General features: G+C 45.7%; 1 protein-coding gene across 1 annotated transcript in view; it reads right to left on the minus strand.

The window, feature by feature from the left end:
- PAMR1 (peptidase domain containing associated with muscle regeneration 1) overlaps positions 1–23,203 on the minus strand; it is a 53,222-nt gene extending 30,019 nt beyond the window's left edge. The window contains exons 1-5 of the mRNA XM_031050339.2: positions 23,021–23,203; positions 12,493–12,672; positions 11,478–11,606; positions 4,685–4,799; positions 496–713 (exon numbers count right to left, since the gene is read on the minus strand). Of these exons, the coding sequence (XP_030906199.2) occupies positions 496–713; positions 4,685–4,799; positions 11,478–11,606; positions 12,493–12,672; positions 23,021–23,093 (715 nt within the window). The 5' untranslated portion in view covers positions 23,094–23,203. The remainder of the gene's footprint in view (positions 1–495; positions 714–4,684; positions 4,800–11,477; positions 11,607–12,492; positions 12,673–23,020) is intronic.

Raw genomic sequence — 23,203 nt, forward strand, 5'->3', positions numbered from 1 at the left:
AATAATCTGTCCTTTGTACACACTTTTTTTTTAAGCTCTAATGGCATGACACATGAGCCAACACAAGAGTCATGTTAGGGCATTTTCTTTGAGCTAATTATGAGGCTTTGCATCAGGTTTTTGCTAATTAAGACAGTGATTCCACTCCTGTCCACAGCATTGAGCAATTCTGCAATTGCAGATGCACATGCCCCTTTCTCCATTTCCTTCTGTGCTCTTAGTGCTCAAATTCAAACAAAAAAGGCTCACAAAACAGCAGCTTTTCTATGCTGGATGATGTACTTGTTCTTCTCACAGGTAGAAGGAATTTAGTCTTTGTTAGAAGAGCCTCACATTCATATGCCATCTAATGGCTTTCAAACCTTCCCTGCACTGACTTTGTGTAAGTTGCTGTTGGCAACACAGCATGAAAGTTTTTAATGAAGCAAAACAGGGAGATTAGTGCAATTGAATTAATAAGAAAGAGTGGCATGTTCCACTTTTGGATTATTTTACCTGTAACTTCCTCAAAGACAGCATGAAATCCATCAAAATTCTTGGATCCATCAGACTGGAAGAGGACATGGAGTGAAGACCCAGTACTTCGAATGGGAGGTGGCCTCTCATTTCCACAGAATTTCTTAATTATTTGGCTGTCCAAATTGTCCCCATCACGGACCTCCACATAGTCATACTGGCACATGTAGTCAAACTCCACGCTCAGCATGGAAAATCTTGGGATACAAGGACACACAGTCAGATTGCATACTCTCACCTGTGCACCCTGGCTCTGATTTATTTGGATGTTCAGTTATGTTTGTGCTGCCCCCCTTCAATGAATCAGCAAGTCCCTAATCACATGAAGTCCCCCTTGCTTCATCTCAATTTTTGCATCAGGATCCTTGGAAGCCAATTGCTCCATAAGAATATTTACATGGCAGAACAGTGAAATCTAAATTGAACCCATACAGTCTGTTTACATGTATCTGGTCCCTAGGCATGTTACAATGCTAGAAATTTAATCTAGGGTCAGACACTGTAGGGGCCATATTTCTATATGGCTATTTGCTAAAAATTGTTCTATTTCCCCTAAATAAACATCTAAGTATCAAAAGTGACAGTACTGAAGACCAAGGCTCAAAAGCTATTTACATTGTGATGTTCAGAAGTCAGCAACAAGGAAAGGTTGTGGATGTGACAGGAGCAGAAACAGGCAGAGAAATGGAATCTGAAATACTACATTGCATCAGAAAGCAAAATCATAGTAAATTCCCAATGCCTGGCACTTGCCCTTCTTTTGAGGGCAGAAATAAGGGACAGGAGTTAGTGCAGAAGGGAAATATTTAAAGACCTTTCCCACAATGTCTGTCTTTCCTAGCTTTAATCCAGTCACTGCACAAGGCTCCTGTTCATTAACAGCAGTGTCATATACTGCCATTTGGATTTGGTGGGGCACAGAGCCAAAGCATCCCACTGGAATATGAATGAGAAAGAGCAGGAGAAACACCAAGTGCCTCAGGAGAATAAGCAATGGCCAGAGGCATGGGGCCCTGCCTTGGTACAGCAGATAGGAATGTGAAGATGTGGACCTGGAGAGCCCATGCTGCTGACTGCTCAGCAGAATACAGAATACGGAATAAATTAAACTTGTTGTGTGTTTAGTTTTCCTGGGAACCCCTAATGCTGCAGACAAACATGTTTAGGATTAGGTAAAGTCTCTCACATTGCCTATTCCAGTGTGGGCCTAGTGATTTGCAAAGAGCTTATTTTCACACCAATGAGGTGAGACAAATTTTGGATGTGCTGCTGGATCACAGAGTCTGAAGAGGCAAGAGAGTACTGGACCCTATTTCCTGCTATTCTCTCCTTGGGACTCAGGCCCCATGCAAAGCAGGCCCCCTTATTATGTTGAATGGCCTTTCTTTGGCAACCAATGAGCTGACTTAAGAGGTTTCTTCATTCAGTCGCCCTTGTTCAGGTCATATGGTTGCTTTTAAGGCATCAGGAGTACATTACATACAGAGAATGAATGAGCAGTTGCAGGAAGCTACATCAATGGAGCAGAGCCCCAGCAATGGAGCAGAGCACATCATTTTTTAAATCATCTGTTGGAATGTAGAGTAAAAATAAAAATGGCATTTGCTTTATATATGCATTAGAGAGACATTGGTTCAATTTAGCTTTGCATAAAATGCATTAGTTAAATTCCAGTTCTGTCAGGTTTGCCAGAGGCATCCTCACAGGCATCAGGTTATACACTACACCTTAAAAACATTCTTTCAGTGGCAGATCATACCCCAGGTATCTACCCTTATGGAAGTTACAGGGATATACAAATTAACCCATTCATCCTTGTCACATTTATCAGGTTACAGTTTACCCTAACTCAATCCTAAAATATTTACTGGTTCCGCAAACTGGTACATTTCTGCTTAAAATTAAGAATTATGTACGTAAGTACAGAAGGAAAGCCCACCCTGTGATGAGAGCAGCATTATTTATAGATGTAAAGGTAATTACCTACCTAGCAGTGTGTTCCTGACCAAAGAATATCAAGAGATTCTCACACAGAGTGAAAGCAGAGAATGAAGGAGCCATACACAAAATACTGCTTTGTTTGCTTTCTCTGCTTAAAAAATTATGAAGACAAAGCGGAAGGTGTAAAAATCATACGAGGTCTGATTTGTATTCTATTTAACTTAGCATAGAAGCAGATACACTGTACCAATGGAATCTCAGACTCATAACTGTTAGGTCAGGAAACCTGCCAAAGCTTTTCAAAACCTCTTGGCTACAGCTCAGTTGATGGGATCCTTTACAGACCACGAGGTCTATTGCTATTTAAATCACAGGTACAGGCAATGTAATTAACCTCAGTTCCTTCACCTGTGAAACTCTAGCTATAGTATAATTCTCTTGGATATTATGAAACTAATTTAGTGCTACAGGTCACCAGGTACAAAATGAAATGCAAAGTATTGTCTTGGTTTCGTGTGTCTGCGGTGTGAATACATTCACCAAGCCCTCTGAGGAAAGCTTCTAGCAAATGGAAAACATGTAAAACTGCATCTCTGCTGAGGCATTAAAGAAAATGATTGAAAGTTGTGAGCTACTGCTACTGTTGTATGACATACCAGAGATGGCTCAGGCTGAGGGAGCCTACACATCATAACCCATAGAAAAACAAGGCTGGGAAAAAAGAAAAAAAGCAGAGAAAACAAACCCCCACCACAATCTGGGCACCATTTATCAAACCAGCTCTGCCTAGCCAACCCCCAAAGGACCTTGTGGCACAGCTTGAAACAAGGGAAGATTTATCTGTGCTCCTGAGTTTTGCTCACCCTGCCCTGTATGAAGAGACAAACCACTTTGTTACTCTTCTGTATCTTGCTGTCCCCACCCCAGCCTTTGCAAGCCATCAGAGTGGCAGCAAACAGAATATGTACACAGAGAAAATGAAGGAGTTCCTTTGTTAGCAGTTGTGCTTACTCAGCACAACGCTGGCTGTGCACTACAGCTCTAAGCAGAGTTAGCAACCACAGAGGGAACCAACACCTTTATATGAACGTGCAGTGAAAGGAATAATTCAGCATGGATGGCAGACCCAGGAGGAAGACTCTAGTAGTATGCTTAGCTGTGGTGCAGTGGAAGGTGTTCCTGCCCATGGCAGGGGGTTGGAATTAGATGAGCTTTAAGATGCCTTCCAATCCAGACGAGTCTGTGACTTTGTGATTCTATAATTGCGGCTACTCATAACTCCATAAAAGGCTTGCATTTTTAATCTGAAAAAAAAAGCTGTTAGTGTGGGAATGCTACAAGCTCTTCTATTAAATTGATTTCCTCTAATTAAATATTAAGTCTCTCTTTAAACATATAGAAAGAAATCTGTGTATCTAAGCACCATTCTTTTGCCTGGGGTCCAAAGCTGGTGAGATAGTGATGTGAAGGATTTAGCTACTGTTTTTATTGTATTAGTTAGTGGGTTTTGAAGGCAATCCTCTGCCAACGTTCCTTCTGCATATATGAACTCCCTGCTACACATACCTAAAAACAGTATTAATTACCCCAAATCGAGTGTCTTCTGCACTAGGCAGGATACCCCACCAAGAAGTGTGAGACTGAGTCAGCAGCAGTGGGTTAACAGGTCTAAGCACACACAGGTTAGAGAACCAATCATATGCTCCAGATATAGGAATGGTAAGAGGAGTAACTGAGGGTGATAAATGACAGGGCTGGTAAAATGAGTGAATGAAATAAGAAAGTGAAAATGTAGGCTAAATGTAAGGCAGGTCCCATGGGCAACTCTCCTAGCATGAGACATCATATCAAACTGTTCCTACAGGTTTTCTTCAAAGAATGTCTTAGTTCAGCCTGGTATACTCTTCAGAAAACACTGGGTGTCTTGGTGTCAAGGTCTTGAACAGACCTTGAGAGGTATATTGTGTGCAGTATCTAAGAAACTTTCCTTAGCATCCAGCTGTCCTAAATCAGAATTGAAGGTGCAGCAATGATGATTTACACAGTGGATCATTTGTGCCCATCACGAGCTAGACCAGGGAAAAGAGCTGAGGTACCAAATGCAAAGCGGTGGCCATATCTTCATTGCCCCAGGGCTCCCAGTTGTTGACCACCATTGACTCTTGGTGATCCACATGCCCCAAGGTCCACCTGAAACCAGTGCTGGCTAGAAGTCAGTATGACCTACCTTAATTCAATGTTAAATCCAGCTTGAACATGAATAGTCCATTCACATCGTGCATTCAGTGGGTAACCCTCCAGCAAAATCTGACCTCTAGAAGCTCGAAGAACCTGCCCACACCCTGGGGAGAAAAGGAATAAAAAAAATATATCTGTGTAAAGGACCTTTAAGAGGCATTTGAAGTAAATATGTGTAGAAACAACACCACAATGAGAAGACAGGGTGGTTTATCCAGATAAATGCTTTCTTACCAGGCAGTATATAAAATAAAGGCACAGCCATAAAATGGCTATAAAGACTTCTGACTCTAATTAGAGTAATTGCCTAGGATAAGACCACCCCTATAAAAGTTTTAGTTGGTTGCTTCTTCCTGTTTGCAATGCAGCCCCATGAAACCATTCCTTACAGCTTTTGCCCCACTCTTGATTAGCCCACCCACCCGGCTGGTTGACTGTCCAGCTCAGAAGAGTTGTAACGGATCTCATGTTGAGCTATGTAAAACCTGAAGCTGAGAAAGTTGGTGGAAAAATACCAAAGGACAATGAACACTTGAATTAGCTCAAGTGAGTGAAACAGTAAGAGGAGGAGCTGTTGCACCCAACATCATAGTTTCAAATGCTTCACAATGAGACCCTTGGAAGAAAACCAGCTGATGTATTCCTAGAGGATATGTCTGTCCTCAGGATTCACCACACCTTCCTTATGTGTTAATGCCACCATGCCAGTGGAGATATATAACCACCACAGGTCCTTCACCAGTGACTCAGTATAACACATATGTGGTATACAGCCCTTACCCCTTCTCTCAGGTACATTCCTACACTTTTATTCCTGTCCCATCCTGCCTTTGTCACTCTCAGCTTTTCACCATCCTGTAAAATGCACTTCAGTCCCCAGCATCAACAGGATAAGATGAAGTACTCTAGTTGTTTGTGACCACTCTGAGAAAACCACTAGAGGACAAGAACCTGAACAAGCAGCAGACAAGGTCACACACTGAGGAAGCAGTATCTTTTCACAGCTACTCTGCAGCTGTCCCTAGGCAGCTGTCCAGGGATAGCTGTCCTATTTCCTCATCTTCGATGATGAACATTTTTAGCCCAGAGTTCTCTCACCTTTAATAACCTCTGCCTTTACCCAAGCTATAAAATATGGCTAACGGAATTTTTACTGTGGAAGTATAGTTGTTTAGTGACTTTTATAGAGTCTTCTGTGATCTAGAAAGGCAAGTGTCAGCAAAATGCAGTTATATCATTATGCACCAAACAGAGCTAATTTCTCAGTTTCTACTTTTCTGACTACATCTTTCCAGATGGAGTCTTGCACATGGCTACATTCCCTGGTAAGCCTTCTGGTACTTTGCTTGGGGATGAGACTCTATCCATAAATCATAAATTCCAATTGAGTCTAACAGCATCACCAAACCAGGGAACTCTGATAGGCTGCATAACACAAATAATGAGGATAAGTGAAAGGGCAAATAACACAAAAGACCTCCGCAGCAACTCTCTCACTTCATTTTACCTCTTTAGCCCAACAGAAATCCCTGCTGCTTCCATTTGTTTCCCAAGGGGAACCCTAAACTTTTAACCAGTAACACAGGGTGAATGCTTCCTACTGAAATGAGTTTTAAAAATCGCCTCAGGACCCTTCTTTCCTTTGGGAAAAGAGGGTGACAGTGACCTGGTTTGGTAAAGAACCAAGCCTCTGTGGTTCCAATTGATCTTAGTGGCTGGAAATCAGTCCTGATGGTCTATGTGGAAAAGTGAAAACTTCAGGTCAATTACTCCTCTTTCTTCTTAAGAAAGTGTTGCTCAAATGAAATACCCTTTGTTCATTTACCCTTGGTTACCCTTAATTAAGCAGGACCCAAGGAAACAGAAATGCTGCTCAGAAGAGTTCCTCAGAAGTGCTTCATCCTTCTCTGGGGCTCACTTAGTTCCCTCTGTAAAAGACAAGGCTAATGACTGTGCTCAGCAACCACATTAGGATTCAGCAAGTACAGAAAGATCTGCTGTGGTTCACATGATAATGCTCCTTCCCACAGCAAGAAACAGGATCTTGTGCTGCTGTTGGCTCCTGCCTCAAAAACAACCTGAAACAAAGCTGCTAGAAATCTTCAGATGGTTTGACAAAGGGCTTGGACCACCTCAAAGAAAGTTTCTCTTTCGTCCTGAAGGGCTTTTGAGTTGCTGATGCCTTTAACAAAGAAAAGCCAAAGAACTGGTGCAGAGATACTTGTATGCACAGCATACTAAATACACTTTTCTGTTTGCAATGGTACAGCCTGAACTCTCTGAACACTGGTGCCAAGGAAGTAGGATTGGCCAGCAAAGCAGGTGGTCCAGAGGCTAAAGAGGAGCCATTCAGTGACTGTCTCCAAAAGAATGTTCTCAGATTTGCTACCGCCCTTCTCTGCATGAAGCACCTTTGCGATCACATCAGATCTGTCCTCTTGTATCTCCAGCCCTTCTAGCAGAAGTTAGGCTGACTCCCTATTCAATCATCTGTTGATCAAAAGGAGTCTTTTCTCTTCCCATTCAGAATCTGCGGGAGACCTGGAAAGTTCTGAAAAATAATTTACATCCTAAACACAAATGCTGGCAAATTCTGCCTCTTTTACAAAAAAATAATCCACTTTGGCAGAGTGTCAACATCCTTGTTCCTTTCCTGTTTCTGAATAAAAGGCAGCTTTCAGGACCACAGTAAGATTTCCTCTAAGGCTTGTTACTAATAGAAAATAAAACAATTCAGAAGACCTCTATGTTGTAGCCCACGGAGACCCATGGGTCAGCAGAGGGAGAGGTCCTGAGAAGACCTCCGGTAACAGCTCATTATCTGCTGTTCAAGTGCTACAGCATTGATGTGGGGCTCCTTCATAGGTCAAGAGGACTGAATCTAGGAGAATGAGAGTAGAAGAGTTACTGGTATTCATAAATGGGCTGATATGGGAAAGCAATGTCCCTCATCATACCTTGTTGCTACCTGTTCCTTGTTGGTCACCAATGTTATGAAATACTGATGTTTGCAAAGTGTCTAAAACTACCAGCACAGTTGTTCATCACAAGGACCACAATCAGACAAAATGGCTGAGGACAGCTGTTAGATAACCACCTTGTCTCCTGCTTTGATGTGTTCTCAAGTGACTTGATAATTCGAGATTGCAAAGGCAGCTGCAGTGCAAGGTACAGAAGCAAGGGTCCTGCAGGTTCTTCTGTTTTCAGATTCTGATGCGCATTTTAAAGCATCATAGTCCAATCCAATAAACAGTGCTATTAGGAAATGTCCCAGTAGGAAAATATTATAGAATCACAGAACAGTTTGGGTTGGAAGGGACCTTAAAGCTCATCCAATTCCAATTCCCTGCCACAGGCAGGGACACCTTCCACTAGACCAGGTTGCTCCAAGCCCCATCCAACCTGGCCTTGAACACTGCCAGGGATGGGGCAGCCACAGCTTCTCTGGGCACCCTCTGCCAGTGCCTCAGCACCCTCACAGGGAAGAACTGCTGCCTAATATCTATTCTCAGTCTCCCCTGTGTCAGGTTAAAGTCATTCCCCTTGTCCTCTCCCTACAGGCCCTTGTCAAAAGCCCTTCTCCAGATTTCTTGGCAGCCCCTGTAGGCACTGAAAGCTGCTCTAAAATTCTCCCTGGAACCTCCTAGCATTCTTCCAACTGACCCTATTTGGTGTGGGTGTTTTTCCCTACTAACGTTCCTTTGGAATACCCAGTACAATTTCTTTTTAACAAATGATCTGTCATCCTTTGGCTGTTCTTCATCCACGTCCATGTATTCAGCTATGCCAGCAGACAGTACAAACCAGACTGCCTCACAGGCCAGCCCATGCTGCTTCTTCCTGATCTAGTGGAAGGTGTTCCTGCCCATGGCAGGGGGTTAGAACTACATGAGCTGTAAGTCCCCTTCCAACCCAAACCAGTCTGTGATTCCCCACCACAGCCTTACAAGCACAGGACCACTTTTGCTGGCAGTGCCCAGAAACCTCACCCTGCCCTACGCCATTGCGCACAGCCCTTTGGCTACTGCCCTGCTGCTGAGGCAGTGCCACCAGCCCATGGAACTGCATGGGGCATCCCAGGGCTATACGGCTGCTCCCCTTGTGGTAACCAGTCCCTGCCCCACAGCTGCCTCTCACACACACCTGTGCGGTGTTCAATAGGCATTAATCGTGCCCACAGTCTACACTGCTGCTGGCACTGCATCCCTGGCACTCAACCCCTTATCCCTGCAAGGGCGGACATTGCCCCTTCCCCCTGACAGGAACCGGCCTGGGCCCTCTAGCCCTCCTCCAGAGCCCCCGGGTGACACCTAGCGGCGGCGCTGCCGCGGCACCGCGGCGCCCGAGGGAAGTGGTGCGGCGGGAGGGGAGCGCGGCGGAGGCTGAGCGCAGGAGCGGGGAGTCCCAGGCGGGCTGGGCAGGACCGAACCGGGGCGGGCCGTGCCCTGCGCGGCTCCCAAGGACGGTCCGGGAGTAAAAGTGTGGAGCCGGAGGGGTCCCGCTGGGTTACAGCGGAGCCCGCCAGAGCCGCTCGCCATCTTTGCCGGCCCGGGGAGCAAGAGCCCGGGGCTGGGAGCGGCGCTCTGCGGCAACGCCTCCCGGGGCCCGCGAGAGGGAGACAAACCCCGGCGGTCTCCGAGCAGCGGCGGTGGGTTCACCTGGAGCCCCGTCGGGTGCCAGGGAGCTGCTTATCCCTGGAGCTGCTTATCCCTCCCTCTGGCTCGTCCTTCCTCCCGGGCCCGAGCCCTGGGCAGCCGCCCCACAGCGTTCAGGTGAGGGCAGGGGTGCAAGTCTGCGGGTAGTTGTCCCTCAGTGCAGGGGCAAGGTAGAGGCGGGCCTCGCTTGGCAAGGTTGGTAACATTCAGGAAAGAAGGTTCAGCTGGGGAAGCCCTGCAAGAACAGCTCTGTCACGAGCAGCAATTCCTTCCTTTTCCCCACAGGTGCCGAGCTGGTGCGGGGCAAAGCTTTGTGTGTGGACTGTACAATGACCGTATGGGCAGGGTTTGGAACTGGATGAGCTTTAAGGTGCTTCCAACCCAAACCAGCCTGTGACTTACAAAGGTGCCCAGGGCAGGCTGCAAAGTTCCAGATGTGATCCCATGTGCAGGTACCAAAGAGAAATACCTCCTCCTTTGCTCTCCAAAATGTGATGTTAGCAGATCCACTGCTCCCCAGCTTGTGCATGCTGCCCTTCAGAGGCTACTGTCTGGCCAGCCTCCAGACCAAAAGCCACATAGCCTGCAGGCCTACACCCAGCATGGTCACAGGCTGCTTTCTGGACAAGCAATCTCTGCATGCCTGAGCCTACCACCAGGGCTAAGAGTGAGACAGACGTAAGAGGCAGAACAGGGGACCTCAGAAGTGTGCTGAGGTCACAAGTGCCCCCTGTGCTCCTCTTTTAAGAGTGGAAAAGTTCTGCCCATCCTAACTCTGAAGGACCACAGACCCACACAACACAGACCACGTCCTCAGTGTCAAACTGCTTCCCTCCAAAGAGCAAGTAGGAAGGAAAGCACTGTAGGGCAAAGCTCTTCAAAATTTTGACATTTCAAAAGCGTGCAAACAGGCTGCAGTGAGGGGATATGTTTGCTTTCAAACACAAGTAGGCGGAACAGGCTGAAATACACTGTGAGCAGCTGATCTACTGAGGCAGGGAGAGGAAGGATTAGTTGAGCTAATGATTCTTTCTCAGCTCTGCTCTTGTAAAAAGTGCCAGGGGAGCTCTAGCATTGACCCAGAGCAAACAGGACTTTAAAGTGCTATCAGAAATCACACCGTCAACAGCAAGGGACTCTGTTTATCAACTCCAGAAGCACCAAGGTTGAGTTAGTCCTGTTGCTGAAATGTTGGTTCTCCATATTCTGTTGTTTGAAGCAATGATTTTGTTTGCTTTCACCTCCTGAATGGCCGTGGGCTGTGCTGGGAAAGGAGGCTCAGTTGTTGCTTTAAAATCAGTGACTAAAAGGAGGTTAAGATATGTTAAAAAATGGACAGAGCAGAGCAGAAAAAGGAGGCTCTGCTTTCATCTTTCAGTGAAAGGTGAGCAGAGAGACAATCAATACAAATGGTGGAAAACTAGTAAAAGAAATACTAAAACTGTATCAAGTTAGTTTATAGATTTCATTATTGAAAGATAGCATTGGAACCAACAGCTTAGCAAAATCGAGCAAGCAAGGGTTCTTGTATGCTGTTGGGAACAAAACCTTCAGGTGTTGCTACCAGAGCCTGCAACACTCCTGGTCCATCATAGCACTGTTAGCAGTTGCAAGATACTGTTTTCCAGACCTCCAAGGATGGAGTGTGGTGGAGCTGTGTGAAGGAGGCAGGGAGCACTGAGTCTTGCCTGGGGCTGGTTCTGCAGCCCAGGGGTTGAAGGAGGACAGAGGAGAAGCTCTTTGATCTAGCTGATGCCCTTGTAAATGTTTATGCTTTGCTGAAGGCCACTGGGGAATCAGTTATGCTGAAGAATGTCCAAGAAAGGCAGACAACAGAAGATTTCCAGAGTCACAGTAGTTAAAGTTTTAAAATAAACCTAAACAAACCAGAAGTTTAGTAGGGTTGCAGCCTCCTGTGGTTTGGGGCCCAGGCCAACGCTATGAGCACTGGGAGAAAAGTTCTCCCGTCTGTAGATCTGCTTACTGCCTGCTTGTGCTTGCCCTCTCCTGTCTGTGCCCTTTAAAAAGTCACCACTCAGGGATAACTGGAAAGGCACAGCATGGCTCTGGCCCCATCCCACCCCTCCCTGGCCCTGCCATGCCTCCCTGCCCATGTAGGACACTTACTCATGCAATCCCCTCCGTACCAGCCAGCTCTACATGCTGCACAGTAGATCCCTTTGATATAGAAGTCATCGAGCGTCCCTCCCCAGGAGCCATTGCGGCAGGACTTGCAGTTCTCAAAAATGGTGCAGCCTGAAAGGAGAGCCACAGTGTTAGATGACAGCCAAGGTGGATTGTGTTGCAGGAAGAGGAACAGTCTCTCCTTGTCCACAGAGAATGCTGGTTATGTTAATGACTGCTGTGGTGCTGACAGCTTCCCCACTGTGAACCATGCCCAGCCTCCACCTCCAAACCCTAAGCAGCTCAGACTCTGAGATTTGGAAGCAAACTCCCAGTCTGACTTGTCCAAACATCGAAATCTCATGTATCTCATGCTCCTACTGTAAATGTCTCCCTCAGAAATCTCAATGTGGCTGCTTGTGCCACTTGGGCCCAGCCCAAGTGATTCTGATGTCTTCTAACCTGGTCCTGTCTCCTCCTGCCCTCACCTTTCACTTCACCCTTTCTACTTTGGTAGCCAGACTTCCAAGTCAGAGAGCTATAGACTGGTTTGGACCTTAAAGATCATCTAATTCCAACCTCCTGCCATGGGCAGACTGTTATAAGGTGTCCCCTGAGCTTTCTGTTCTTCAGGCTGAACAAGCCCAACTCTCTAGTCACCTCTCTCTTCTTGCTTTGGGCATACAAACCATCCCAGAGCACTACATAAAGCTCCTGCTGTGAAGCCAGCTGCAGCATCACCCTTTGGCAGCTCCCCAGCCTGCCCAGAGGATAACACTGCCAGTGGAAAGTGTGATGGGTTTTTTTCTGGCAACAACACTACCTGCTGCACAGGACCTTGCCATCTGTCCTGCTGCTGTCAGCGGAGTAGCAGAGGAAGCTCCTGAGGAGATCTGGGGCAATCCCATGCCCCAGTGAGATTTGCCTCCCCTTGCCACTCCCCTTCCAAGCAGCTACACTTATGTGCTGATGCTTTGGCCAAAGTTCCAGTGCAAATGCAGTATGGCCCAAAACATACCTGGGTGGATTAAGCAGGAGTCACACTCGTTGTCCTCATTCCTGCAACAGGGAATAGTGTAGCCCACTCTTTCCTTCTGTCCTGGGCAGATGCACTCAATTTGGTCATATTCACAGCACTCCCGACACATGATATTCCACTCGGCGCCCGGGCAGTTTTCATTGATCACTGTGTACTCTGCTAGAGGGGAACAGAGAAGTGAACACAAGGAAATAATCTATTATCTGCTGTGGATTGACAGGATCAGAAGTGGACTGCCACAGTAAGTGCAGATCCCATTTCTCCACCAGCACACTGTCTAAGTTCTGTAAAGTGAGCTCTAATGAGTGCATGGTGCTGTCAGCATGTCTCCTCACCAGCTGACAGGCCTGATGACTATTTTCATGGAGTTTGGTGGTAAAAAGAGAGAGAGCAGACTAGAAAGATGAGGCGTGAAGGAAACTTAATGAAACTATCTCTTCTGTTTCCCCCTATCCTCCCCTTTTTTCTTTTTTCTTTTTTTTTTTTATTCATTGTGGTTAGATAACATCCTTATTTCTATTGTTTTAAACTCTGAGTAACAGGGCTCCCTTGTTATTGTGACAAGCCATACATATCTAAGGTATAGCATGTCCAGCCGTGCCTGTACATGGCTCCCTGCTCACACAGATGTTTTGATCCTCTGAGGCCTGGAGCACCTCTGCTATGCAGACAGGCTGAGAGAGCTGGGCTTGTTCAGCCTGGAGAAGAGAGGGCTCCGGGGAGACCTTAGAGCAGCTTCCAGTGCCTAAAGGGGCAACAAGAAATCTGGAGAAGAGTAGTTTTTTTAGAAGGGCCTGTAGGGGCAGGACAAGGGGTAATGGTTTTAAACTGACAGAGGGGAGATTTGGAGGAGATATTAAGAAGTTCTTCCCTGTGAGGGTGGTGAGGCCCTGGCACAGGGTGCCCAGAGAAGCTGTGGCTGCCCCATCCCTGGCAGTGTTTGCAGCTGGGTTGGACGGGGCTTTGAGCAACCTGGTCTAGTGGAAGGTGCCTTGTCCATGGCAAGGGGTTGGAAGTGGATGAGCTTCAAAGTCCCTTCCAACCCAAACCATTCTGTGATACTATGATATGTGTATATATTTTCATATGTAGAGCTTGTGTACACAATAGGGTCAAAAAGCAGATGTTACTTGGTGAAACAAATGTGTGTATTTATAGTGCAGGTGAGTTGAATTAGCTTGGCCCTTAAAGAACTGTAAAAATAAATCTACTGCCACCTAGAAATGCTGTTTGATCACTTCTTGCCCTTAACTGAAACAATAAAAATAGTCTGTCTTTGATTTACTGACAATTTTTGTGTAACATATGTAGCCTTGACAAGGAAATTGGTGGATTTGAGGTTTTTTTGAAGTGATGCTCTGGAGGATTTTCTTCACATATATCATTAAATCAATTATTCTGAAGTTTTGTAGAAGCTATTTTTTAAAGACATTAGTGTGAAGACTCTGCACCTCCTTTATAATGGCAGGATCCCTTTTGTTTGCATATATATCTCTAGGCTACTGAGCAAAGGGCAAAGGAAGCCTTTCCCTCTGAAATTTAAGAGGGAGATGCACAGAGCCATTCATGTGTGTAACAAATGTTTGTTTCTGTTGCTGTGCTCATCCTGTGCTCCGGGGAGGAAGAGGCACAGCCCTGCTCCCCATGCCCACACTTGGCCAGTATTACCCTAAACCAGAAGATAATGAGGCAGGGAAGTGTGAGGGGAGATTTATTGACAGAGTAGAATTCTGGAAGGCAGGCCTTGGCCACATGTGGCAGAGATAATTGTGGGGTGCTTTGTGGCCCTGACTTTGATAATCTTCCAAAGCCAGCAGTCCGACTCACAGGCAGTGGCTGTGTCTCCTAGCATCAAACACAATCCAGAGAGTGGCTTGACCTTTCTTTGGGAGAACCAGGAAGAAGCTGCTTGACAACCCATGCAAAATATTTAGCTGAAAAGAACAAACAAGTCTCTGGACAGGCAAATAAAGAGTGAATTGATTTATGGGATTTTAAGGATGGAAGAAAAGCCCAGTAAATCCAGGCATAAACAGCACACATGGAAGCAGCCCAAGACTGCAGAAACTAAGCAAAAAATAGTTGTGTTGGGAAAGCACATGAACCTCCAGAGCAGGTGTCGGAGGGAAGACCTGCTTGGTTTTGGCACAAAAGCACTTTTTCACCTAATGCTTTGAGCCCACTCTGAGGAGTAAGTGAGATGGCAGGTAAACACTGAGGCATACGCCGGGTGGCTGGTCATTCTCATGTTTCCAGGTTCAGATGGCTTTTCACTGACGCCTGCGTCTAGTGAGACCACCTAGTTCCTACAGCACATTTCAGAGGCTAAGGCTGTCAGCAACGGATTTTGTAAAGCAGTAGGAGGGGACTGGATTTGATAAATGGACCACTCAGTGGATAGATAAGGAGTTGGCTGGGAGGTAACACTCAGAGAATTCACATCAGTGACTAATTGTCCAAGTGGAGACCAGTGACAGTGGTGTCCTCAGGGATCACCAGTCAGTGACAAAGATGTTGAGCAGCCTGGAAAAGCCAACTATGAAAGCCCAAAAACATGTGACAGGACAAGGGGGAATGGTTTTAACCTGACAGAGGGGAGGTTTAGATGAGATATTAAGCAGAAGTTCTTCCCTATGAGGGTGGTGAGGCCCTGGCACAGGGTGCCCAGAGAAGCTGTGGCTGCCCTATTCCTGGCAGTGCTCAAGGACAGGTTGGATGGGGCTTGGAGCAACTTGGTCTAGTGAAAAGTGTCCCTACCCATGGCAGGTGTTGGAGTTGGAGAGCCTTTACTCTCCCTTCCAACCCAACTCTGTTCCCAGTCAGTGTCTGAGGGCTGAGCTACAGTGATGGCAATTCCTCACAATGATGCCATCTCCCTTTCTCCCTGGTGCTGAGCCAAGGCTTTGTAGGAGCCAAAGGCTCCTCACTTTGGGGAACCCTCCCTGCTAACAGCTGGGCCCTGAGCTTCCCCTGTGCAAAGCTGAGGGTGGGTGATGAAAACCAGCCTCTGTACCATGAACCCACAGAATCCAGTGAAAGGAAGGAGTGGAAGGAGGTCACTCCTGGTGCTGCAGTAGATTGAAGGGTGAATAGTTTTAACCTGCTGGACTACTGAGCTTCTACTGTCACTCACTTTCTTTACAAAATTACAGGAAATCCAGCTCTGATCTGACTTGCCAGGTCCACACACATTCCTCACTTTCTCTGGTCAAGAATTCTTTTGCTTCACCTTTCCAAAACATGCCATCTTCTTAGGCCAAGATGTGCTTGGGCAGGCTGGTGTGCTGCAGAGGAGCTTGAGCAGTCAGCAGTGTAGTCATCATCTCCCTGACACAAGTGTGTCTGGTTTTCCTATCACCCTCATGGCTGGGCACACATAAGACTCAGCCATCTCTGTCCTCTCTAAACCTGAAATACTATCTTGTTCCAAACTGCAGGACTTCGGAAAAGGTTGTAACAGCTACACAAGAAATTCTTTTATTAGTACTTGGAAGGGTCATGATGGAGGTTTGACAGAAATATTGTTTGAAACTGAGTGGAAATGCAGCCTTCCAAATGGGCAGCTTTTACTGCACCATTCTGAAAAGCCCAAAGTCTCCTTGCAGGAGAAGTGAAGGCTCCATTAGTACTCATCCTGAAGTCTGAAGATATATTACTTACTTTATGCCAATGAGTTCAAAGAGGATGCCCCAATAATAAACAAAAAAAAATAGCTGCAAGAATAAGACCATCTTAAACACTGCTTCTATTCAATACAAGGTCTGCTGAATATGATAGTGATGAATTCTGTGGGATATACAGTAAATCCAGACAAATCTCTCATTCAAGGGAAAAGCAGAGACCTCTCAGGGATAGAAAAAAGTCTGATCATCAAATCAAGCTATGTCTTAGAGCTCAGCTTAAAAGTCAAGCTGAATTTGACCTTGCAAAGGAAATTAAAATAATAGCAAAAGGTTCTTCAGGCATTTAAAGAATAAAGAAATAAGGAAAGAGGAAGATAAACTTGTGGGATGGCGGTGTGGATGAAATATAAGTCCATGGGTGAAGAATGTAATGAATTATTAGCTTTCATCTTCAGGGAAGTTGTTTATGGGGAGCAAGGGTTTCAGGCTGTGGAAAAGAACGGTATGATGCACATATTAGTAAGCTTATAACCAACTGCAGTTTGCACCTTGGGATATTCAACTAAATCAGTTTTGGTTTATCTTACTAGGTCAGGCTTAACGTTTTAGTGATTCATGAACAGAATTGCTGCTTGAGGAGTGGGTCAGGCAGCTCATCAGAGTAAAACTGCAACTTCAACAAACTTGTCTTTTGCCATGGCAAATTTGTCAGTCATGGTCACCTTGCTCAACGGAAAGGGAATTTCTCTTCCAAAAGACTGAGAGCTGGCAAAATTATATGACTAAGAACTGAGGTGATTTGAAGCAAGCCCAGTTACACCAATTAACTCTTGTGTCTTCCACTTCCTTGGAAGAATGACTTTTTTAGACTGCAGTGACTTTAAGCTGATATAAGCCCATGCTGCTGCTGAGATGGGATGCTTTCCTCCCTTCTCATCCTGACTTTCCATCTTACCATTCCCACTCTGTATCTTTGTGCTGGTATTAGTTGCTATGTGGAGGGATCAGCTGACCAGTCCAGCAGAAAAACAGTTTGCCATCTCCATCCATCCTTGGCAGGAAGGGGGGAAGAAAAGTTTACAACCTAAATGTGCTCTACACTCCTCCAAAAGAGAGAGCACCTTAGGACACTGCCGATTTATGTATTTATCAGAAGTCCTGAAAGATGGAAGAAAGTTCTCGATACAGACATCCATATCTTGGTCTGAACTAATGGAACTTCCCATCCTACAAGTCCATTCTGTTATCCTGAAAAGATGAATTTTCATTTCATGTCTCAATTTATCCATGAGCATATTGGTAAAATGCTACTTAGACTCAAAGAAATACTATTTTAAATTGCTTTGAAAAGTGCCATATGAATTAAGATCACATTGTAAATAAGAGCAGATACAAATGGATATATCTCTAAAATTGGAAGTCATCTGTAGAGGATGACTTCTGCAAAGTGGTTATTCAACCAGTTGATGTTCCACGAGGGAACAGGCCCCTTTTTATTTGATTACATTTTGATTTTTCAGCATGATGCTCAAAACCAATTACTGCCTTCTGCAGAAGAAATGAAGTTTGTAGGAGCAATTTCCTAAGGCTTTTATTAGGGAATGCTTGGCTATGAAATAATTGTGAAATGAAGTTCTCTCATTTAAAAGAAAAAATAGCTCCAACAGAGGTGAAACCTAGGTGAAACAGGTATTTTTTTAGTCTTTTTTTTTTCACATGTCTCAGTTTTATTCCTGTTTTATAGAATCACAGCATCACAGACTGGTTTGGGTTGGAAGGGACCTTCAGGCTTATCCAGTCCCACTACACACCTTCCACTAGACCAGGTTGCTCCAAGGCCTGTCCAATCTGGTCTGAACACTGCCAGGGATGAGGCAGCCACAGCTTCTCTGGGCATCCTGTGCCAGGGCCTCACCACCCTCATCTCTACTGTCATTGCACAGATGTACAAGCTGGGCCCAACCCCATAAGTATGACGCCTGTAGACATTAACAAGAAGAGCTCTGAGCACACAGGAGGCAGAGAACTTGTCAGCTGGAAATGAGAAACATGTTGGGTGAAACCATGGCTCCTCTGTGATGAATAGCAAAACTCTCCATTTGATCTAAGTAAGGTCAAGACCTTGGAAGGGAAGAGAGATGTTCCCTTTAAAAGGTTTTTATTGGCACTTTTTTAAAATGGTGTACCCCAAATCATTAATAAAGTGCAGGTCTTTATTCTTAATCTCTTTTTGCTTCAGATAACCTATTGTGCAAAACGATGCCTGGTTTCCTAACAGATGTGTTAAAAAGTTGAAAGAGATAATGCTATCACTAAAAACACTCATTTCTCTTTTGAAATTATATACCTATTACTCTTTTTAGCAGCTGGGCTAATAAAAAGGGGAGATAAAATATATCCCTGTTTTACTCACTGTGTTTAGCTTATGGGTCACAGACCTTTGTTGAAAAATTTGACTGCATCTCCTGTAGAGTCAGTGAGCATCATGTATTGGGCATTGGTGTGTGCTTTCATACAGCAGTGAGAGTAGAGAGTGGGGGGAAAGAAAGGATTTCTATTTGAAAAAAAATCAAAGCCAGTGGGTGAACACAGAAGGAAATCATAGAATGGTTAGGGTTGGAAGGGAGCTTAAAGATCATCTGGTAAATTTAGTATGCTGGGCTGAATTTGTCCTCTTAATAAATGTGCATTAACTTGACAGTCTTTTTAAGTCCCAAATGCACAATTGTGTTCAAAGCAGACTAAACTACTGATGCATATTCTCTCTAAGAAAAGCACTGAAAACCTGTCTAGTGCACGTACAAATGTGTTCTGCTGGATGAGACCACTTACCTTAAGCTCGGCCTTTTTAACAATCAGGTCATGTTTCACATAGAAAAAAAGGAGAATGTACGTTATGTTTTGGTTCAGGATTTGGGGTCTGCCTAATATTTTTATTCTAATATTCTATTCCAGGTTTTCTGTTGTCATATCGTATTTAGTAGATATAAATTCAGATATAAATAATCCTGATGGTGTTCCTGATAGGCCATAGGTTTACTTTATTGTGCTCCTGCAGTTGTACCCTTTCTACATTTGTAAGCTTCTATTCTTAACTAGGCTATGACAAACTGTAAACTCCCAACACTTCTTCTCCAAGGAGAAAAGAATTGTTAGTTCAATAAAAAAATTATATTCGAGGTCTCCATCAGGTCCTTAGCAGGATTCCCCATGTGACTTCCAAAGCTTGTATCTCTCTCCACACTGCCTTGTTTTGTTTTGTCTAAAAGAAAAGCCAAATAAAAATTGTTCCTATTTGTGAGGTCCATACCTTGCCCATCTAAGCAATGTAACAGTGGGTTAATGCAAACACTGCATTAACACAAATAGCTCTTGGGTTTTCTGTTTCCAGCCTTAACTGAAAACAGGACTGTTAATTCAGCCTTTCTACATGTTAAAGCCTTGTTAATCCCACTACCCCTCCGCCAACATCACCTCAGTTGTAATGCCAAATCATTCCCACCATTTTCCTCTTTCAATAAACCTACATGTCCTGCAGCTGATCCTGTTGCCTGGTCCTGCCACTGCTGCAGAGATGATTGACAGCTTTTGAATAAGATGCTCGTTCCTATAGGAAATTTCCTGTTCCCTTTCTTTCTACATTTCAGCAGCCCTTGTTCCCTGAAGGTAAGCTGTAATATGCAAAATAAAGCCATACTTTAAAGTCTAAACTTTGCTGTTTTCCCCATTTTCTTGTACCAAGCCCTCATATCCTCTCATTTCTACTTAGAATCATAGACTGGTTTGGATTGGAAGGGACCTTAATGCTCATCTAGTTCCAATGCCCTGACATGGGCAGGGACACCTTTATCTTTTTTTGTCATAGTTGGATTTAAATCACTAGCCAACTATGCCACTAGCCAGGATGGTTTTAGCATCTAAAGCAACCTGAAGAAGTCTGCCCTAAACCTCCTCCTCCTTCAGTTTTGTCTCTGTAATTGTCAGCTGGCATTTGTGATTTTCTTATAGGTGCTGGCTTCATCCAAGAAGGGCCATGACAGGCTAAAATAGCCAGGGTAAAAAACTCAGTAAAAACTCAGAGGCTGCCTCATTAACCTTCAGACCTTGATTTCCTTCTGGAATAAAGGAGCTTGTTCTGGCCACAAGTTACACTAGTGGGATCAGGAAGAGATTTTGTGCTGCAAGACAAGGAACAGGAACAGGTAACGGATGAGTTAGTGACAGCATTGATGAAATTAGAGAGCCCAGCCTTTGCTAATGGGGTCTGGGGGACAAAGCCAGGATTCTGCAATAGGGGAGAATATTTGGGAATCTGTGGAGAAGAAGCAGCTGCTGTATTGAAATTCATGACCACATAACATGAGAATGTGCTTGTGTTATAAACATGGAGGAGTGGTGTTGGACCTGTCTTGACTTCTTGCTTGTTGGACCTGGCATGTTGGACATGCTGGTAGTTTACTTGAAGTCAATGCTACCCAGATAGAAATAGTCCACACAGACAGCAGCAAACCCCCTCCATCTCAAATTTTACTCCTTACAGAGGTGTGTAGTTGAGCCCTAACCAAGGACTGAAGATGTTCCCATCTCTTCCCAGTGACAGATTGCCTCCCTGCCCTATGGCCTCCTTCCCCATTTGCACCACATCTCTGGTCTGGACCAGACCATCTCCATCTCTGGAGAGGGGCATCAACGTCCCCAAGGGAGCTCGTGCTGCTGGAAGCACCCTTGGGGCTCTGTGGTGGTGAGGATTCCTGGTGGGCCAATGGAGACCCAAATGCTGGCCACCAGCAGGCTTGCAGGGACCCCTGGGAGTCCCTTGCAATGGCCTTGGGTACGAGAGTAAGTAACCCCAGCTTTTCTCCAAAACAAAAGGCAAGTCACTTCGTCCATGCTAGGAACCTAAACATGTGAACTGAAGTAACCCATCTGCTAAGATTGAATGCATCTGGATGTGTCTGAGTGCATCTGGCCTCCACTTCTCTAGACAGAGGCTGGAGGGGGAGGGGAAGAGAGGCTGGGAAGGGTTTAGATAGGCAGAAACAAACACATATATTTTTAAGGAAATATGAGTCACTTGCACTTCAAGTTTATTCCAAAAATCAATTCCCAGACCTCCCCAGCTCCTGCCCCTAACTCCTGAGGCAGGCCCTGTGCAACTGGGTGTGATAAGTAGGGATAAAAATTGGATACATCTGTGGGGAGGAGGCAAAAAATGCTCTTTTCCAACCTGCCCTGACATGCTAAGGCCACCACTGCACTCTTGAATTGCTCCCCTGTCTCTGAGTGCCTCTCGCACTGCTGCTGGAGGGGAGCTTCTGGCCCCCTCCTCTTATCAGCATCTGTGGGCATGTGCCCACTCCACCAGCAGCAGGGCATGGGAGGCACAGCCAGGAAGGAGATGGGGCAAGAGGGACAGCTGGCTCTCCTCCATGTGCCCCACAGGCCCTTCTCACACTGCTCCTGGAGTGTGAGAAGCTGGTGTTGGGGAACCAGCATCCTCCCTCCCAAGCTTGAAGTCTGACAGCCGTCATCTTCTTGCCCTTCATTGTCCTGTCTCCCCTTGTCACCAGCAGCCCAGTGCCTGCCCCTCAGCGGGCCAACTTCACACCATGACTGAGACATGCTGTTCTGACAGGAGGAGAGATCTGTCACCCACCTTGCTGCTTTGACAGCTGCAGCCCATGCCTAGGGCTGCTCTGTCCCTGTTTCTGTGCCCCTCCAGCGTGTGCCATGGAGCCACCTCTCCTGGTCAGTGTGCAAGGTGGCACAAGGCAGAGGGTGGCAGGGTCAAGGCAGTGCATGTGGAATGGAGGTGTGGAGAAGCTCTCTGTGCTCATGCTGCAGAGGAACATTGGCAGGAGGTCATGCTGCAGGCACCAGTGGGCAGACATCACTGGTCACTGCCTGTCACCTTCACCCCAGCCTCAGAGGCAATGGCAGAGCATGGTAGAGGCAGACCCTTTTCTGCAGCCCCAGGTCAGGTGGGCTCTGAAGCACCGTCCTTGATACAGATGATTGATAGCCATCCCAATCGCAGTGCCTGCATACCTGACAGCTCTGCCAATAACAGGCCAGGTGCACCAAGGTCGGCAGCAGCTTGAAGAGTGGGTGATGTGAGGGCACATCACCTCCTGGTCCTTAGGGCTGCAGCTCCTGAGGAAGCAGCCAGCAGTGCCAACAGCGAGATGCTGCCAGAAGCTCCGGCCACCTCCACATGTAAATAACAACAGCAAATCTGCACTTAGCAGTAACTGCTTTTTGCTTAACCTTATCAAGAAGAAACCATACATGCTGGTTCAGCAGAAACAGAGGTGAGGCTTGAATATAAAAAAGATCATTCTGCTTTAACAAGGCTTCCTCTTCGAAAGAATAATATTGGCAGAACTAAAGCCCAGATCGGAAACAATGTGTGGCTTTTGTTTTCTTTTTTTCCTTCACTTTTTTCCTCCCTTTCCTTCATTCTCGGTGTTGGGGCTGGAGAGGAAAGTCTCCGTCTTGCCAAGCTAAACAAATTACGCTTTACAATTCAGAGACTTAAATGCCTCTTTTTATCACAATTTCCTTAGCTCAGTGTTGAGAAAATAAAGCAGTAGTAAGCAGAGTGATTACATACCCTTTTCCTTATGGCCATTGGCAAACAAATGCAACCAGTTGTTTCTCTTTAAGTCCATGAAGTTTGCCTGGAAATCATCCCTGGACAAACCTCCCCCCACACACACTCCATGCTGGCAAGAAAAAAAATAAATAAAGCAGAGCCCCTTCTTTCTGTTATTACCATCCTTGCAGATGTCCCTGCTTCCCATGACAGCACATGAGATCAAACCTCTCTGAAGGAAAGGGACTCATTCAGCCGTGCCGGGAACGTACACGCTCACTTACGGTACCTCTTGGCAAGCAGGAGATGAGCAGGAGCTGGAGCAGAGTGAGTCCTACATGTGTCCAGGGGGCTTGCTCCATAGTGCCCGGGCCAGTGCAGCGATGTGACTGCTCGGGAAGGGAAAGCAGGCAAACAGCTTTTACTGGGACCTCATCAGCTCCGGGCTGCGAGGGATCTCGGATTTCAGACC

Source organism: Melopsittacus undulatus, chromosome 8 (genome assembly GCF_012275295.1).
Source record: "Melopsittacus undulatus isolate bMelUnd1 chromosome 8, bMelUnd1.mat.Z, whole genome shotgun sequence".
Taxonomy (NCBI): Eukaryota; Metazoa; Chordata; class Aves; order Psittaciformes; family Psittaculidae; genus Melopsittacus; species Melopsittacus undulatus.